The sequence below is a fragment of the Bombina bombina genome, unplaced genomic scaffold, assembly GCF_027579735.1.
Source record: "Bombina bombina isolate aBomBom1 unplaced genomic scaffold, aBomBom1.pri scaffold_584, whole genome shotgun sequence".
In the NCBI taxonomy this organism is placed as follows: domain Eukaryota; kingdom Metazoa; phylum Chordata; class Amphibia; order Anura; family Bombinatoridae; genus Bombina; species Bombina bombina.
In genome coordinates this window covers 167,192-185,927 of record NW_026512700.1, presented here as the reverse complement: position 1 = coordinate 185,927, position 18,736 = coordinate 167,192, and the positions used below count along the sequence as shown (strand labels likewise).

Here is an 18,736-nt window from a genome sequence, read left to right as displayed (position 1 = left end):
CTTGATGTATACAAATCAGGAAGAGATTCCCCACATACAGGAGTTAAATAGAAGGCATTAAAAATAATGTAAGGAAAAAAAAAAGTGTTAAAACTTTTTTTAAAAAAAAAAAGAGCATTACAGTCAGTGATTTACTACAAATTTTATTATGCAGCACACTGACCTCTTATCTCACATCATCGCATTCTATGGCAGGAAGGTTGAAGGGGCAGAATACACCGGACGGCCTGATTAGTGAGGGCTCCGATGTTCTGGAAAAACGGTGAACTTGTAAAATTAGCGAACCACGTCACGTCCTGTGACGTGGGATCAGTTGTTTCACAAAGTTTGACCATATTGCGCATGCGTGCCAGCATCATTACATACCTGGCCACATACGTCACTGCTACAGTTTTGAGACCCGTGAAATTCCTGGACCCTCTTTACCGTTTTCCATTAAAAAAACTTCATGTACAGTGTCATGTGGCCCCACAAAATCTAACAGTTGTCTAGTGTCTACATAGAGTGATCGGACCTAAGGTTTATGGAATGAACCATTTACAGATTTAAATAAATGTATGTATTTGCAAAATTATATCTTGGAAGAACACAGTTTTTCTCCTGCCAACTCCAACACTCCCATTTAATATATAGGTTTTCTCAATTGTTGTACATAGCTCCCCTAGGTTTCTGTTTAGTTAAATAATTTTGCAAATACATAAATGTATTTAAATCTGTAAATGGTTAATTCCATAAACCTTAGGTCCAATCACTCTATGCATCTATGTAGACACAACCATTAGATTTTGTGGGGCCACATGACACTGTAAAGGAATTTTTTTAATTGAATCCGCCTAATACTTTAAGTGTTGATAATTTGCGATTTACATATTTTTTAATATTATTTCAAATTGTATGTTTGTTCCCCCCCCCCCCCCATTGTATGTCACCGCGCGCATGCGCACTGAAGGCAACTCGACTGTATAAATCCTGGACCCTCTGATGCCGTGCGCATGCGTGGAGTGTGTCGGGAGCGCATGCACAATAAAGACTAATGTCCATATAACTCCTCGACCCTTGCTGCTACTGAAACAGCTGATTTTGAGAGGTTGGGCCACTTGCGCATTCTCAATGAGTGCGACACACCTCCAACAGCTGATGCCACATCACCCGAAAGTGACGTGGTCCTGCATTCTTATGCGTCGAGACAAATTTTAAAACACCGGACTGCTACTTTACAAAAAAACCTCCCTCCTAATAGAACTGATCTTCCACCATACAAAAAAAAAAACACTCCTAAAATAAGACCCTGACTGCCAGCCTTATATAAAAAAAAATAATAATAATTAAAAAAAAAATACACAGAGGACTAGGCGCCTATTTATAGAAGGGGGCCTGGAGCTGCAGCTCCTGTAGCCCCTATGTTAATCCGGACCTGGTTTTGCATTCAGAGATGGTATTCTGTATACCTAGCTTGTAAAAAGTGGTTATTTGAGTTACTGTTGCCTTTTTATCATCTCAAACCAGTCTGCCCATTCTCCTCTGACCTCTGACATCAACAAGGCATTTTCATCCACACAACTGCCCCTCACTGGATATTTTCTCTTTTTTTTACCATTCTCTGTAAACCCTAGAGATGGTTGTGCATGAAAATCCCAGTTGATCAGCAGATTTTTAAATACTCAGACCAGCCCATCGGGCACCAATAACCATGCCATGTTCAAAGTCACTTAAATACATAAATCCCCTTTCTTCCCCATTCTGATGCTCGGTTTGAACTTCAGCAAGTCATCTTCACCATGTCTAGATGCCTAAATGCATTGAGTTGCTGCCCTGTGATTGGCTGATTAGCAATTTGTGTTACCAAGCAATTGAACAGGTATACCTAATAAAGTGGCTGGTGAGTATATACTGTATATATATATATATATATATATATATATATATATATATATGTGTGTGTGTGTGTGTGTGTGTGTGTTGAAATCTATAGGAAAATATGTATAGATTGGGTAGTACTTGTGTAGAATGTGTAGTACTTGTGTTTAGTTGGAGTACAAAGTAATGATATGGGTCTAATGAATATTTTTTTCCAGAAGGCCAACTCTTTGAAAGGTTTTGTGTTACTGTGTTGAACTTTTTCAAAGATGATCTTCTGGATACAATACATTTTGAAAATTATTACTACTGTGTGCACAAACCAAACTACTGCAATCTATATAAAACAATTGCAAGACTTTGATGTCTGGTGGGATGTACAAAGTAATTAAATGCTTTCATTTCTTCCCTCCAAAAGCTCATGTTAAACTTTTTTGTGTTACTGACTTGATTCTGATTTGGTTTGGTGTTATATAAAAAAAACAGCTGTGCCTGTATTCTTCTTTCTAAAACCAGACTATTTTCAGCATTTGTCTGTGTTTAAGTTATGGAACATGTGTCTACAGAGTTTATATAAAGTAATGGGTGCAACCATGTTTAAACTGAAGTTTACCCATTGACTATCTCTCCTGTTGAGGACAATTAGGGACACCAATAAAATGAAACAGGCAATAAGAGACAAGCATCCAGAAACAGTGAGCAGCGCTCAAAAGAACTGTCTCCTCAGCTTTGGTACAGAGCCCACACTGAATTTCTCTTGAAGGAAATTCAGAAAGGAGGGGATCTCTTCCCTCTTACCTCTCCAAACAAATAAGAGGTCATCGATATATCGACCATAATACAGTATACTCTCCCTTAATGGATTACTATCTCCAAAGACGCGAAAAAGCTCCCACCAACCTAAATATAAGTTGGCGTATGTGGGAGCAAAGGCTGTGTTGAACATAGAATTGTTAAAGCAATTATCTAAAAGGATTTCCTCACAGCATTATCTGCACAGTATATTTAATTGCCTATCCCTAATTGTCCTCACAAAACTGATATATTAGGGGATAAATTAAAATGGAAAGGTCAAATCTGAAATGTGCATTTCAATTGGAATAGAATATTTGTCAAAAAGTGCTTCTAGTAGAACTTATAACTGTTTTTAGTGAAATTTGCACATATGCTGCAAGGGCCCATACACCAGTATTCATACAACAACACCTTCTCAGAGTCAAGTTGCTTAAATGACACAACATAAAGTCTTCACAGATGGTGAGCTGGCATGGTGTTTGAATACTGGTGCACAGACCCTCGGCATATGTGCAAATATGACTGAAAAACAGTAATAACGTTTACTAGAAGCATTTTGCTAACAGAATTATACTATTCTCTGGATAATCTCTGATTTGGATATGTTATTATATGAAGCATCACATGTAACTACTGCTTTTTTCTAAAGTTATTCAGGGGTTGCAACCACCCTATGTTTAAATATTTAAACTATGTCAAAAAGTCAATTGTTTTCACTGAAACTTTTTCTCATGAAAATAATTTGGATTTTTTAATATATATTTTAAAGGGACAGAAAAGTCAAAATAAAACTTTAATGATTCAGATAGAGCATGCTATTTTAAACAACTTTCTAATTTGCTTGGTTCTATTGGTATTCTTTGTTGAAGAGAATACTTAGGTGGGCTCAGGAGCAGTAATGCACTACTGGAATAGAGATGTTATTTGGAGGCTGCGCACATATGCCTCTTGTTATTGGCTCACCTGTTGTGTTCAGCTAGCTCCCAGTTGTACATTGCTGCTCCTTTAACAAAGGATACCAAGAGAAGCACACTTGATAACAGAAATAACTTGAGAGTTGTTTATGGGGTTCTATGCCCCTTTAATTGATTTTGTGTGTTGGTTTCCAATTTATATGTTACCATTTACTAAGAACTTGTTATGCATGCTGCAGAGTATGAAATGTATTTGACATTGCTCCTTTCAGTTAATTTTGGTATATACGAAACACATGACGTGTTGGCAGGCTTAATATATTTTGGCCAAAATATAAGAGGTGGGGGGGGGCTTACTACTGTCTCAGTCAGGGGCCTCAACATTTCTAGAGGCAGCCCTGATCAACATACAGGTACTTCCCTACTGGTGATGTAATCGCTAAATCTACAGAACTGCAATTGTGCTTTTCCTTAATCCTGTGCATTTGGTTTTTGGATTACAAAATTGGAAGATTAAAATGAAGATAATTATTTTGTGTTGTTTTCGGGAGGTAAAGATTTTGAAATTAAGGGGTATTAATGGCAGAAACATTTTGGGATTGTGATCACTGGAAAAACACCCTGACAATACCGACTGACACTATCTACCAAAAATAAACACAAAAAATCATTTTCATTTTATGCTTTAGAACTGTTTTCCGACAAACAAATAAATAATACAATAAATGCTAGAATTACATTACATTGTGTTAATGTTACCTTGATTTTCTTCCATTTTTGACTCATTAACAGGCTTGGTTAAATATTGTGCTCCATCCATCTCTGTAAGACAAATATTAACATGTTAAAAAGAATAAATACAAGAATAATGTCATGGAAAAGTATATTTTCCTTTTTATTGAAATTAATGACAGTCTAGGTATCAGATTATAGTGAGCCTAAAACCCACGTAATATCACAGTCCTCTAATTAAGCTTCTGAGGCTTGTGCCTCTTAAACAGTATTTCTGTTATACATCATTTATGATTATACAAATATCAAAGAGACGTCTATGCTATACAGTTTGGTCATTAAAAGGACATGAAACCCACATTTTTTCTTTAATGATTTAGAAAAGCATGCCATTTTAAACAAGTTTCAATTTATTTCTATTATCAACTTTGCTTTATTCTCTTGGTCGTAACGGTCTCCAAGGTCAGTGGCTGCTGATTGGTGGCTGCACATAGATGCCTCGTGTGAATGGCTCATAAAAAAAAACCAACCTAACACCTATTGTTCATGCGTTAATCTGACACCACGTTAGACCTACAGCAATTTAACTATCCAAAATATATATATTTTGGATAGTTAAATTGCACACAAGGGTTCCTGAAGGTATTAACAAAAGAATGGATGTAGATTTATTTGTAGAATAATACCATATAATTAATGGTCATAATATTCTAGCATTCTGATTAATAACCATGTTCCAGTAACAAGCTAAAAGCTTAAAGTAGTATAGTATCATTATTCATTTAGTTTTTGTTTTGTTCTCCTTAGCAATTCAATTGATTTTAATGATTATATAATCTTTGTATCATATAAGTTATTTCTTTTTTACTCTTTATTTTTTTAATTTATTCATTATATATATTTTTTTGTTTACTAGGGAATGTCCTCTATTTTTACTTTTTTATTTCTATATAATGTTAATCAATTCTCTTAAGACATAGGAGTTCGTCTTTTTCCCTTTGTCTGTTATGTATGATAAGTTTGTATAATCTTTTGCCCTGTATAAATATCTTCATGATCAGTACTACTGGTGCTGTTTATTATCAGCTAACCTAATTGGCCTGTAATGTGGGATCTTACTATGAGCCCATTGGCGGGCTATTTGTATATAAGGCATAGTATTACCTGTGATCCTTAGCCTCTGATGAAGCGCATGTGCGCATGCGCGAAAAGCGTCAGATGATCGTTGAGTTACTCACCTATGTATCCGGCAACTGCTGCTGAATAAATACCACTTTTTCAAGCCTCAAAGTCTCCGGTTCTCCCTTTCTCCTTACGGAACCTGGTTTCCCATATATATATATATATATATATATATATATATATATATATATATATATATATATATATATATATATGTAGAGAAAAGATAGGTATACAAAGCACTAGAGAAACACTACACAATTACACCTAAATAAGATATAAACACATATATACAGCGAGATGCTGAAATACAATGTCCAATAATTGTTCACTTGATAAAGGAATCCAGGAAGGGGAGTCAGTCTACTTACGGACAGACCTTCAATCAAATTAGGTATTTAGATAGTAATGACATCACTGTCAAAGGATTCCCCTGTTTTTTTTTTGTTTGTTTTTTAACAGGTAATTTTTATTGATGTATTAAACATAAGATACATTGCATACTTCAAAAACTAAGTACATAGCATAGAAACAACAGCACAAAGAGAAATTTTTCTATAATAATTTCACACTGCACATCAGTTTTCTTAAGCCTCATTTTTACAGAGGTCACCTTCACAATTACATATGAACTGTACTAGTCTATCTTTTTCCATGTAGGAGGTAAATATAGGGTAACCTTTAGTTTAGCAATATAGTCAATTAGGGCATCCATTCCATCTCTCCTCGGGGTTCTGAACAGGGGGGCCATATATACCTAACTTCACTCCACTAGATATATTAGTCAGGAAAGCTGCGTTATCTGCTTAGTCATGTCCGTATCTAGTCTATATATATGTGTGGGATAATGGGGTGGTTCATAGCGCAGTTGCTGGTTATTAGGGGATTGGAGGATTGGGAGTTTACAGAGATCGGTTCCTAGGGTTGTTCCTATAGTGTCTGCATTTAATCTGGAGGAGGTAACATACGTGTCCAATAAGTTTCCCATGGTTCCCACATTAAGCAGTAGTCATTCAGTCGTCTGAGTTCCCTATAGACATAGTTTTCCATATTCTTGATATGGTTGACATTATCTATGAAACCTTGCCATCTAGGGGCTTGACTTTTCTTCCAATTTCTTGCAATAAGTAGTTTAGTGGAAGTAAGGATACACAGAAGTAAATTTTTCTTTGGTTTGGGGAGTTTCCCCACCCCAAGATGCAATACTGCTAGGGCCGGTGTTAATTTATCCAATAGTTCTAGCTCTCTACTGACCTTTTCAACATTGCTCCATATACTGGTCAACTTTGGGCAAGTCCACCAGACATGGAGCGGGGTGCCTATTTCCCCACAGTCTCTCCAACACAAAGGGGATGATCTGGGTAGAGTCTCTCTAGTTTTGCAGGCACTAGGTGCCATCTCGTAATTATTTTGAAAAATAGTTCATACAGGGTGACACAGTGAGTAGCTTGTTTAGTTAGGGCTATTGCCCTGTTCTACTCCTCCGGCTCATATGTGCATTGGAGGTCTCTTTCCCAGGCATCCATATGTACTGTTTTGGGTACAATGGATTCTGTAAGTAAACATTGATAGTGTACTGACAGAGGTTTATATAGTTGAAGGTTGGTGTCCCATCTTTGTTCCCAAGGGGTGAGCTCTCGCAATTCACTTTCCAAAAACCCCCAGGATTTCATCAATGTCCGCAATCTCAATAAACTGAACTGAAACTTAGGGGTCAAAGTGGTTAGTTCTAGCATAGATGTATGCGTTTTTAGCTGTTTGTTGTCATAGAAGTCTTTCAAGGAGACTATACCCGTGTTAGGCCAAGCACTAAGGTTAATGTCTGGGAGTCCAAGAAGCAGGCCCTGCACGGGATGTATGGGTGAGGGGTGTGGGGCAATATATTTATTATGCCACAATTTCAGCCAGTGCTCCTGACATCCTCTAACTATATTGTTAGCAACATGAATTTTCGATTGCCAGTGTGAGGGCAGCCAGAGGAGATCCTCAAGGTTGACGTATGCTGGCAATGAAGCCTGCTCTAGTTCCTTCCACCTAGTCATGGGGAGCTCTTTCCCCCACGCTGAAGCATGGGTGATGATAGCTGCCTCATGATATTTTCTTATATTTGGTAAGCCCAGTCCCCCTTTTTCAATTGGTGCCTGGAGGATGTGGGCAGCTACGCAAGGTCTTTTGTCATTCCAAATGTAGGAATTGAATAGAGTCTGGAATTTCCGGGTTAGTGATGTGGGGATCGGCATAGGGATGCAGCGGAATAGGTAAGTAAGCTTGGGAAGTATCATCATTTTAAGGGCTGCTATGCTACCCATCCACGATATCTCACTAGACCTCTGAGAGTTAAGCTCTACGTTAATTTTTTTTAATAGGGCCTTGTAATTTTCCTTAATGATGCTAGATCTCATATGAGAAAGAAACACTCCTAAGTGTCGTATACCTCTTGTATAGCATTGGAAAGAATAGAGAGATTGAATCCTACTTCTCTCATGCGAGGGAATATTAAGAAAATATGCTTCTGTTTTGCTGACATTGATCTTGTAATAGGAAAGTTCCCCAAACCTTCTTAATAGGTGTAGAAGGGGGGAGAGGGAGTCTAATGGCTCTTTAAGGAAAACTGTGAGGTCGTCCGCGAACAGGGCCAGCTTCTGGACGGTGTCATGTAATTGGAGTCCTTGTATATTAGGCAATGCCCTAATAGCTGCTCCTAGGGGTTCTATTGCTAGAAAAAACAGCAGCGGGGACAAGGAGCATCCCTGCCTAGTGCCATTACTTATCTGTACCCTGGGGGAACAGAACCCTAGTCCTCTCACTAGTGCTGTGGGGGATGAGTACAGTGCCTTAACCGCATTCCGGTAACTTTCCCTGGACGCCAAATATCACCAGAGTTTGAAATAGATATTCCCTGTCAAATGCCTTTTCAGCATCTAATGACAGGGTGAGCATGGGGAGACCAAAATCTGCAGCTTCTGAATAAATGTTTAATAAGCGTCGGGTGTTGTCCGAACCTTGTCTATGTAGGACAAAGCCCACTTGATCTAGGTGTACAATGGATTCGAGATGACTAGTTAGTCTATTGGCTAGTATTTTAGCGTAAATTTTGGCATCTACGTTAATAAGCGAGATTGGCCTATAGCTCGAGCACAGTGTAGGGTCTTTGCCCTCTTTATGTATTGTAATGATATTGGCTTCCAAATATTCCAGGATAAAGCTACCTCTCTCAGCAACTCTTGTGTATAGTTGAAGTAGTATTGGGGACAGTATAGAACTAAGGGATTGATAGAAGGTAACAGTAAACCCATCTGGGCCTGGAGCTTTGTGGGGGGCAAGACTGGCTATAGCTACTTTAACTTCCTCTATCGTGAATCATGCTTCTAGGGCTTCTCTAGCATCCTCTGCCAAGGTGGGTAGGTTTAGCTCCCTCAGAAACTTGGCTATATCATCAGAATTCGCTCTATCTAGTGACTCTGAGGTCGCTATGTTACATAAGGAAGAATAGTAATGGGCGAATGCTGTTCCAATTTCCATAGGTGAGTGAGCAATTCCATTTTGTGTTTTGATTGAGGCAATCCTACTCTGTTGCGTTCGTTTACGAAGTTTGTTGGCAAGTAACCAATCTGCTCTGTTCCCCTTAAAGTAGTACAGTTGTTTAAGTCTGTGCAAATTATCCTGCACTTTTAAAGTTTCTCGTTTGGCTATTTCCTCCCTGATAAGGCCTATCTGTCGGGCTATCTGGGGCTTAGGATTCTATTTATTGGTAGTCTCCAAGTTGCGGAGTTCTCCATACATTTTAGCTAGTGAGCAATGAGCTGAATTGGGCTGTTTTCTTAATAAAATGTCCACGAAGATAGGCTTTGAAAGCTGCCCATATCATGTCTATGTCTGTAGTACCTATGTCGTTATGTGTCATGAAGTCTGTTATTGTCATAGTAATGTAAAAAAAAAGAAGCAGACGCACCACAAAGTCCTTATGCAGAGGTTCTCTTTATTGTCACAAACTGGGAGCCAGGAAAGCAGAACAACGTTTCGGGCTACAAACCCTTATTCATGTTCATAACTTGTACATCACACATAATCACCTTAAATACCTACAACCAGGTAAAACCACACCTTTTTAATTTAACCCTTTACAAGGCACAAAGAAGGCCTGTCATAATGACCTCTAGTGGTTTATACCTGAAAATACATATTTTTCACCACATTTATTTAAAAACATATCTTTTTTTTAAAAAAATACAAAGTTAAAATGCATTTAACAGATGTCATAGCAAGATATTATACAAAGAATTCAAAAAGCCAGAGAAACAAGGATTATCACATAACTCTTAGTATTATTACACCTCTTAAAGGAACACACTCAAATCCAATTCTCTATTCATTCCATTGGGAGCCAATGTGTTTAACTTATTGATCCAGAAAGCCTCACGTTTTTGTAACAATAATTCTCTATTACCGCCACGCCTAGGGCTTTGTACACAATCTATAATTTGAAAGCGCAGTTGTGCAATAGTGTGGTTGCAGCTCAAAAAATGATAGGCTACAGGTGCATTTAAATGATTGGTCCTTATGTTGGATTTATGCTGTATAATTCTATCTCTGACCCGCTGGGTCGTTTCACCATGATGAAATCCCCCCCAATAATCAAATGTCCCCTTTTGAGTTGACTTATTCAGGATAAAAGCTTTCGTAAAAAGGGGATTTGTCTGGAGTTAGGTGCATGAACGGAGACCAGGGTGTACAGGGTCCCCTCTAAATTACAGACAAGTATCAGGAACCTTCCCTCTTCATCCCTTTCGATGTGTTCTAGTTGGAAAGTCAGATCTTTACTAATTAGGATAGCTACTCCTCTGGACTTCCCCTCTGCATTAAATGCAGTTTCGCATATTGGGTAATTCTTGAACACCCTGACTGTCCAGGCGTCTCTGGTCCAGTGTGTCTCTTGGAGGAATAGGACATGTACTTTATGTGTCTGTAGATAGTTCTGTAAGAGCTTTCTCTTCATCTGCAAATTTAAACCCTGCGAGTTTAGGGTGGCTAATCTAACTGGTGTCATGGCGTGAGTAAGTATAGGGTAGAGGAAGGTACACAGGTCTGAAGAAAAAGGGCGCTAGCGACCAAGCTAGTAAGTCAGGGAGATCAGGAGTAGGAATCTCCCTAGCTAAATATTTTCACAATGGATAAGATATCAGGTGCCCTAAAGACTATGTCTAAAAGTGGTAAGTAAACACTTTCACAATGAGTGTTCCCGTTGGTACACGACCAATGGAACACAACTTAAATTGGTGGGGTGGAGTTTAGCAAAGAGGAGTCTTGCTCCCCGCCAGTCCAAAGTATCATTAACAGTATAATAATCATAAATTTATGTATAACATATATAACACATAAAACATAATATACAAAACAACAGCAACAATATTTTAAATTGTAAGCGAGACCCTGCTGTCTAGACAGGGAGAGGCTATAAGTTATACAACGCTCCTATATAGCGACATCAGATGGGAAAGTCACTAAGAGTGCGTGGTACTCTACTGTAATCTACTGACTAATAATTTACTGCAAGGCATTCGTTAAGGTCTGGCGTTGTGGTATGAATTATATTTTTAATCCGTCATATTGACTGTTGCAAGTCTAATCAGTCTAAATTTATATATTGAGCACACACATTCAGTAGGGTTTATGGCACGACTGAGTATTTCTAGTAAAACAGTATTAACTAAGATGGCATTCTAATGTGAATGAAGTCAGTGTCTATCTTTGAAAGATTACCCCGCTCTTAACTAATGGGTAGTGATTGACTATGGTGTATGTACTAGGGTCATGCATCAAGGCCCGAGTTATATATTTTGCCTAGTCAACCTTATTTATGTCTGCAGGGTTGACCAACCTAAATTTATACATTTAATTTATACGTTTAACAGATCTTATAGCATAGCATAGCATTTCTAACATAACAATAGTAACTGAGTTAACATTCTAGTGCAGATAAATTTAGAGTCCATTCTTTACTTTATATGCATACAGGGAGTGCAGAATTATTAGGCAAGTTGTATTTTTGAGGATTAATTTTATTATTGAACAACAACCATGTTCTCAATGAACCCAAAAAACTCATTAATATCAAAGCTGAATAGTTTTGGAAGTAGTTTTTAGTTTGTTTTTAGTTATAGCTATTTTAGGGGGATATCTGTGTGTGCAGGTGACTATTACTGTGCATAATTATTAGGCAACTTAACAAAAAACAAATATATACCCATTTCAATTATTTATTTTTACCAGTGAAACCAATATAACATCTCAACATTCACAAATATACATTTCTGACATTCAAAAACAAAACAAAAACAAATCAGTGACCAATATAGCCACCTTTCTTTGCAAGGACACTCAAAAGCCTGCCATCCATGGATTCTGTCAGTGTTTTGATCTGTTCACCATCAACATTGCGTGCAGCAGCAACCACAGCCTCCCAGACACTGTTCAGAGAGGTGTACTGTTTTCCCTCCTTGTAAATCTCACATTTGATGATGGACCACAGGTTCTCAATGGGGTTCAGATCAGGTGAACAAGGAGGCCATGTCAATAGATTTTCTTCTTTTATACCCTTTCTTGCCAGCCACGCTGTGGAGTACTTGGACGCGTGTGATGGAGCATTGTCCTGCATGAAAATCATGTTTTTCTTGAAGGATGCAGACTTCTTCCTGTACCACTGCTTGAAGAAGGTGTCTTCCAGAAACTGGCAGTAGGACTGGGAGTTGAGCTTGACTCCATCCTCAACCCGAAAAGGCCCCACAAGCTCATCTTTGATGATACCAGCCCAAACCAGTACTCCACCCCCACCTTGCTGGCGTCTGAGTCGGACTGGAGCTCTCTGCCCTTTACCAATCCAGCCACGGGCCCATCCATCTGGCCCATCAAGACTCACTCTCATTTCATCAGTCCATAAAACCTTAGAAAAATCAGTCTTGAGATATTTCTTGGCCCAGTCTTGACGTTTCAGCTTGTGTGTCTTGTTCAGTGGTGGTCGTCTTTCAGCCTTTCTTACCTTGGCCATGTCTCTGAGTATTGCACACCTTGTGCTTTTGGGCACTCCAGTGATGTTGCAGCTCTGAAATATGGCCAAACTGGTGGCAAGTGGCATCTTGGCAGCTGCACGCTTGACTTTTCTCAGTTCATGGACAGTTATTTTGCTCCTTGGTTTTTCCACATGCTTCTTGCGACCCTGTTGACTATTTTGAATGAAACGCTTGATTGTTCGATGATCACGCTTCAGAAGCTTTGCAATTTTAAGAGTGCTGCATCCCTCTGCAAGATATCTCACTATTTTTGACTTTTCTGAGCCTGTCAAGTCCTTCTTTTGACCCATTTTGCCAAAGGAAAGGAAGTTGCCTAATAATTATGCACACCTGATATAGGGTGTTGATGTCATTAGACCACACCCCTTCTCATTACAGAGATGCACATCACCTAATATGCTTAATTGGTAGTAGGCTTTCGAGCCTATACAGCTTGGAGTAAGACAACATGCATAAAGAGGATGATGTGGTCAAAATACTCATTTGCCTAATAATTCTGCACTCCCTGTAGAGCAACCATTAATTTATAACATCTATGTTCAAATGATCTCACCCATCTTCATCTGTCATCTCAAGCCTCCTCCGGATGTGGTGTGAGGGCTTTCCTCACAGAAGTCTCTGAACTTATGACCTGATGTTTAATATGGCTATGATTATGAGCAGATCCATCATGAACTCTTAGGTGCAGATGAGTCTCTGAGTACCTGAGCCTTTTTTAAAGTTGAAGCAGACCTTTGTGGGAGTGGGTCCCATACAGGTGCCGAAGCCCTCAGGCCACTGTCTTTCACTTGTCCAGATGGTCAGTCCTCCGCATCTGCCGGGGGGAACTTCCACCTATGGAGCAGCTCTCGTGCCTGTTGTGGAGTGGAAGCTATAAATTGTAGGCTGTCTTTAGTTATGAATAACCTCACCGGGAATCCCCATCTGTATTTCAAGACGTTTTCTCTCAGTATTCTGGTGTATGGCTGATAGTGTCTCCGCAGCTGAAGTGTATGTGGTGAAAGGTCCTGGAAGATCTGTAGTTCAGAGTATTTGTCTGGCAAGGTTTTGTCTTTAGCCATAGTTCTAAGAATTTTTTCTCTGAATGTGTAATAATGAATTTTGGCTATGACGTCTCGTGGCTTCCCCTCGTCTGCTGACTGAGGTCTGATCACCCTATGTGCTCTGTCTATGAGTGTTTCATCACCCACAGTGTGTCCCAATATTGCTTTGAATAGTTCTTGCAGATATACTTCTAAGTCTTGTTGTAGGACTGTCTCTGGGATCCCTTTTATGCGAATGTTGTTGCGGCGAGATTGGTCCTCCAGATCCGCCAGTTTTAATTCCAGATCTGTGATCTGGTTTGCTAGACTCTGTGAGTAGTTAAGAAGGTTGGTGTGATCAATTGTCAAATCCTCTTGTTTTCACTCCAGCGCCTCAGTGCGCTCATTAATTATGCCAATATCTCTCTTAAGGTTAGCATGTGACCTATCAAATTTTTTCGATAGGGAGTCGTGATGGGATGCCAATAGTGATCTAATTGTGTCCATTGAATTATTGGAAAGATTATCAGTTGCTGGTAAATGGGACAGCTGCTGCGACATGGCTTTACTTAGCTGATTATCTGGGATACTACTTGTATCTGAACCTTCATCTTCTGAACCGGTATGGGTTTGTCTGGTTATGTGTTGAAAGTGGTCAGCCACTGTTCTTTTCGGTGTATTATGAGCTTTCTGCTTCCGCTTGTGGGCTTGCAACATTGTTATATAGAGATTTCTATTTATCGTGGTTCTGCCTATTGTAAATGGAGACCTGCTGATCTGCTAATATGTTACTGCTGTTTCATGGACCGGCGGGGGGTCAGACTTTCGTTTGGTATTTTACATGTTATAGCAGTCTGGCATCAACAGAGAGAAAGGGGCGCCCAAACCTGCGCTGTAAATCAGGCCTCTGTATCAATGGCTAGGGTACTGTCTTCTGTACCCCTCTGGAAGGTGTTTCTTTGTGACAAATGGGTCTCTCTCCAGGGGAGGTGTCTCCTATAGACGACGTGGGGAAGGGTACTCAGGGTATCACCCGCAGGCAAAAAGGACCGGCGGGAAAGGGGGGAGAGAGACCAGACTCCCAGGGTTCTGAGGCTGTAGAATGCTAGGTTTTCTTATTTTCCCCCTGTTTGTTTAGAAGGCTAGTAGCGTTAAAGGCTTGGTCTAGGAGTGTCTATTCGCCCAGATACTGTGCAGGGTCAGTTGTGGTACTTAAAAATAAAAGAGCAGTGTCTCTCTTTGTCAGGGCACACAGACCCACTGTTAGTGTGTTTCAAACTTCCAGCTTCTTATGCAGCTGCTACTATGGTATTCTTCGGGGCTTTTTATAACACCCTTCTTAGTACACAGTTCGTATTTGAGGCTCCTACCAGTGAGCCAGAACCTTCGCCCCCCGCTCTGTCCTCAGTTATGGGCCTCTCGAGCACTCTTATCAGATTCCCACAGCGGCCCTAAAGAAGCATGAATTATGGCAAGAGGTATGGCTAAATGTCTCTCCTACCCCTTTCTCAGGGGGCTATATATTTTATAGTGGGTCCTCTTTTCTCCTGTGGCTCCCTTTCTCTTGGTGGGTGGCGGTAACTGTTGCGCGGCTAGACCGGGCAGAAGCAGGAGGCCGTACTGTGAGTTACAAGGCCCTGGTTGTCACGTGGGGTATGTATGTGGACAACTATACTTGTGGCCGGGCAGCTAGGCGTGTGGATGGAGATGGTCAGGATGTATGTGATGTTGCGGTTTCTTACCCACTTGCTGAGCCTCAGATGTGTCAGGATCGCTCCTCTGTAGTTACTTCACACACTTCTTGTGGCCCGCCTCAAGCTCCCGTCAGGGACGCTGCAACTAAGATGGCGGTGTTTCGTGCCAAAGATGGTTCGGTATAGGTGAGCTTGGTTCCCTGCTCTCCCCTCTCTCCTGAGCCGCAGTGTCTTTGGAGCTTTGGTGTGACAATCTCCTGGGTGTTGTGCAGCTAGGTCGCTCGTAATCCGCTTCTGTTGCCTTCTTAGGATCTCAATGTCTCTCTGCTCTCTGTGGATTCTTAGTGCAGATCACCCTTGCGAGCTGTTAGATCCTCCGACTCTGTGTCTCAGCCCTCCGGAGCGGGTCCCCGACCCTCCGGAGTGTAGTAGGCTGGTGGTCTGAAGTCTTGATGTTAGGGTTCAGATCTGGAACTGATGCAGCTTCCAACACAGGCTTGTCAGCTTCTCGTGCTGTATAAAGTCTTTAAAATGTGTTGGTTACACAGTTTTTTTTATGCCCCAGTACAGTTAAAGACTATTATCCAAGTATATCAGAGTCCAGATTTTAGAATAAAGTAGTTATAACTTTGGTTTATGAGTAAACCCACAGAGAGCTCTTTCTATGTACGTCTTCTCTGCTTGGCAGCTAACTCCGCCCCCCCCCCGGATTCCCCTGTTTTTCAAATAACCCTCACATCTCCTGGACAAACCCTCAATCGGATAGGAAATGGCACAGCACTTGAAAGGAGGGGGTGTTCCGCCTGCGTCGTTCGAATAATGATGACGTCACTGTCAGAGTGTTCTTTTGGATATCAAGCATCCCTCACGTCTTCCATACAAGAAAACATCAGAAGCAGAACATAATGTAATTCAGTTTAATAAACCCATTAAACACAAACTGACAGGAGAATCTTACTCTAGATTCTATAACCTCAATCAGGTATGAGGTATCAAAACAGCATGTAACATAAAATCCGCTCCTATGGCAAAAAAATTGTCTCTCTCTGTGCTCGGGCAAAAAGCGCTGAGTAGAAACTATGTATAAAAGGTGAATAAAATGTATATAAAAAACATAATTCCAGTAGCCAGGAGTCCCACAGAATAAACCTGACGCGTTTTGAAGATGAAAATCTTCTTCCTCAAAGGTAATAGGACTTGTCAATGAACCTGGCATGTGTAAACTAACTAGCTTTAAAGGTACAGTGGGCGTGTCATGGCGTATCTGCTCATGATTGGCTACTGCGGTTTTACCTGTTCACAGGTGTAGGGTCCTGATTGATAACAGGTTTGAGCAAATAAACATATATATATATATATATATATATATTAAAAAAAAACATATATAAATATATAGAAACCATGTAAAAGCAGTAATATATACAAATAATATTGATTATTGCACAATTGTCCGTTTTTTTACTTTTTTTTAAAAACACAGTGAAGAGATAAAATTCAATATAAATTATTACAAATGATATTAGTCTTGGGTGCATAGGTACAGCTTTAAAATTACTACCCAGATTATAGCGCATGCATATTTAAAACAAATTGGCGACCGGGCAATATAATACCAATTAAAGGTTAGGAGTGGGCATAAACAGTATCTCACAAAAGTGAGTACACCCCTCACATTTTTGTAAATATTTTATTATATCTTTTCATGTGACAACACTAAAGAAATGATACTTCGCTACAATGTAAAGTAGTAAGTGTACAACCTGTATAACAGTGTAAATTTGCTGTCCCCTCAAAATAACTCAACACACAGCCAATAATGTCTAAACTGTTGGCAACAAAATGGAAATGTCCAAATTGGGCCCAAAGTGTCAATATTTTGTGTGGCCACCATTATTTTCCAGCACTTCCTTAACCTTCTTGGGCATGGAGTTCACCAGAGCTTCACAGGTTACCACTGAAGTCCTCTTCCACTCCTCCATGACAACATCACTTTGCTGGTGGATGTTAGAGAACTTGCACTCCCCCACCTTCCATTTGAGGATGCCCCACAGATGCTCAATTGGGTTTAGGTCTGAAGACATGCTTGGCCAGTCCATCACCTTTACCCTCAGCTTCTTTAGCAAGGCAGTGGCCGTTTTGGAGGTGTGTTTGGGGTCATTATCATGTTGGAATACTGCCCTGCGGCCAAGTCCCTGAAGCAAGGGGATCATGCTCTGCTTCAGTATGTCACAGTACATGTTGGCATTCATGGTTTCCTCAATAAACTGTAGCTCCTCAGTGCCAGCAGCACTCATGCAGGTCCAGACCATGACACTCCCACCACCATGCTTGACTGTAGGCAAGACACACTTGTCTTTGTACTCCTCAACTGGTTGCCGCCACACACGCTTGACACCATCTGAACCAAATAAGTTTATCTTGGTCTCATCGGACCACAGGACATGGTTCCAGTAATCCAGTCTGCTTGTCTTCAGCAATCTGTTTGCAGGCTTTCTTGTGCATCATCTTTAGAAGAGGCTTCCTTCTGGGATGACAGCCATGCCGGCCAATTTGATGCAGTGTGCATCATATGGTCTGAGCACTGACAGACTGAGCCCTCACCCCTTCAACCTCTGCAGCAATGCTGGAAGGACTCATACGTCTATTTCCCAAAGACAACCTCTGGATATGACGCTGAGCACGTGCACTCAACTTCTTTGGTCAACCATGGTGAGGCCTGTTCTGAGTGGAACCTGTCCTTTGAAACCACTGTATGGTCTTGCCCACTGTGCTGCAGCTCAGTTTCAGGGTGATGGCAATCTTCTTATAGCCTAGGCCATCTTTATGTAGAGCAACCATTCTTTTTTTCAGATCCTCAGAGAGTTCTTTGCCATGAGGTGCCATGTTGAACTTCCAGTGACCCGTATGAGAGAGTGTGAGAGCGATAACACCAAATTTAACACACCTGCTCCCCATTCACACCTGAGACCTTGTAACACTAACGAGTCACATGACACCGAGGAGGGAAAATGGCTAATTGGGCCCAATTTGGACATTTCCACTTAGGGGTGTACTCACTTTTGTTGCCAATGGTTTAGACATTAATAGATGAGTGTTGAGTTATTTTGAGGGAACAGCAAATTTACACTGTTATACAACTTCTTTGGTCATCCATGGTGAGGCCTGTTCTGAGTGGAACCTGTCCTTTGAAACCACTGTATGGTCTTGCCCACCGTGCTGCAGCTCAGTTTCAGGGTGATGGCAATCTTCTTATAGCCTAGGCCATCTTTATGTAGAGCAACCATTCTTTTTTTCAGATCCTCAGAGAGTTCTTTGCCATGAGGTGCCATGTTGAACTTCCAGTGACCAGTATGAGAGAGTGTGAGAGCGATAACACCAAATTTAACACACCTGCTCCCCATTCACACCTGAGACATTGTAACACTAACGAGTCACATGACACAGAGGAGGGAAAATGGCTAATTGGGCCCAAT

The 18,736-nt window shown here is 40.4% G+C and overlaps 1 protein-coding gene across 1 annotated transcript in view; it reads right to left on the bottom strand.

Annotated features, from left to right (window-relative positions):
- The window catches only part of LOC128644502 (protein-lysine methyltransferase METTL21E-like), a 140,304-nt gene that overhangs the window by 97,164 nt on the left and 24,404 nt on the right, over positions 1–18,736 (bottom strand). Inside the window, exon 2 of the mRNA XM_053697085.1 lies at positions 4,326–4,388. Within this exon, the coding sequence (XP_053553060.1) occupies positions 4,326–4,386 (61 nt within the window). The 5' untranslated portion in view covers positions 4,387–4,388. The remainder of the gene's footprint in view (positions 1–4,325; positions 4,389–18,736) is intronic.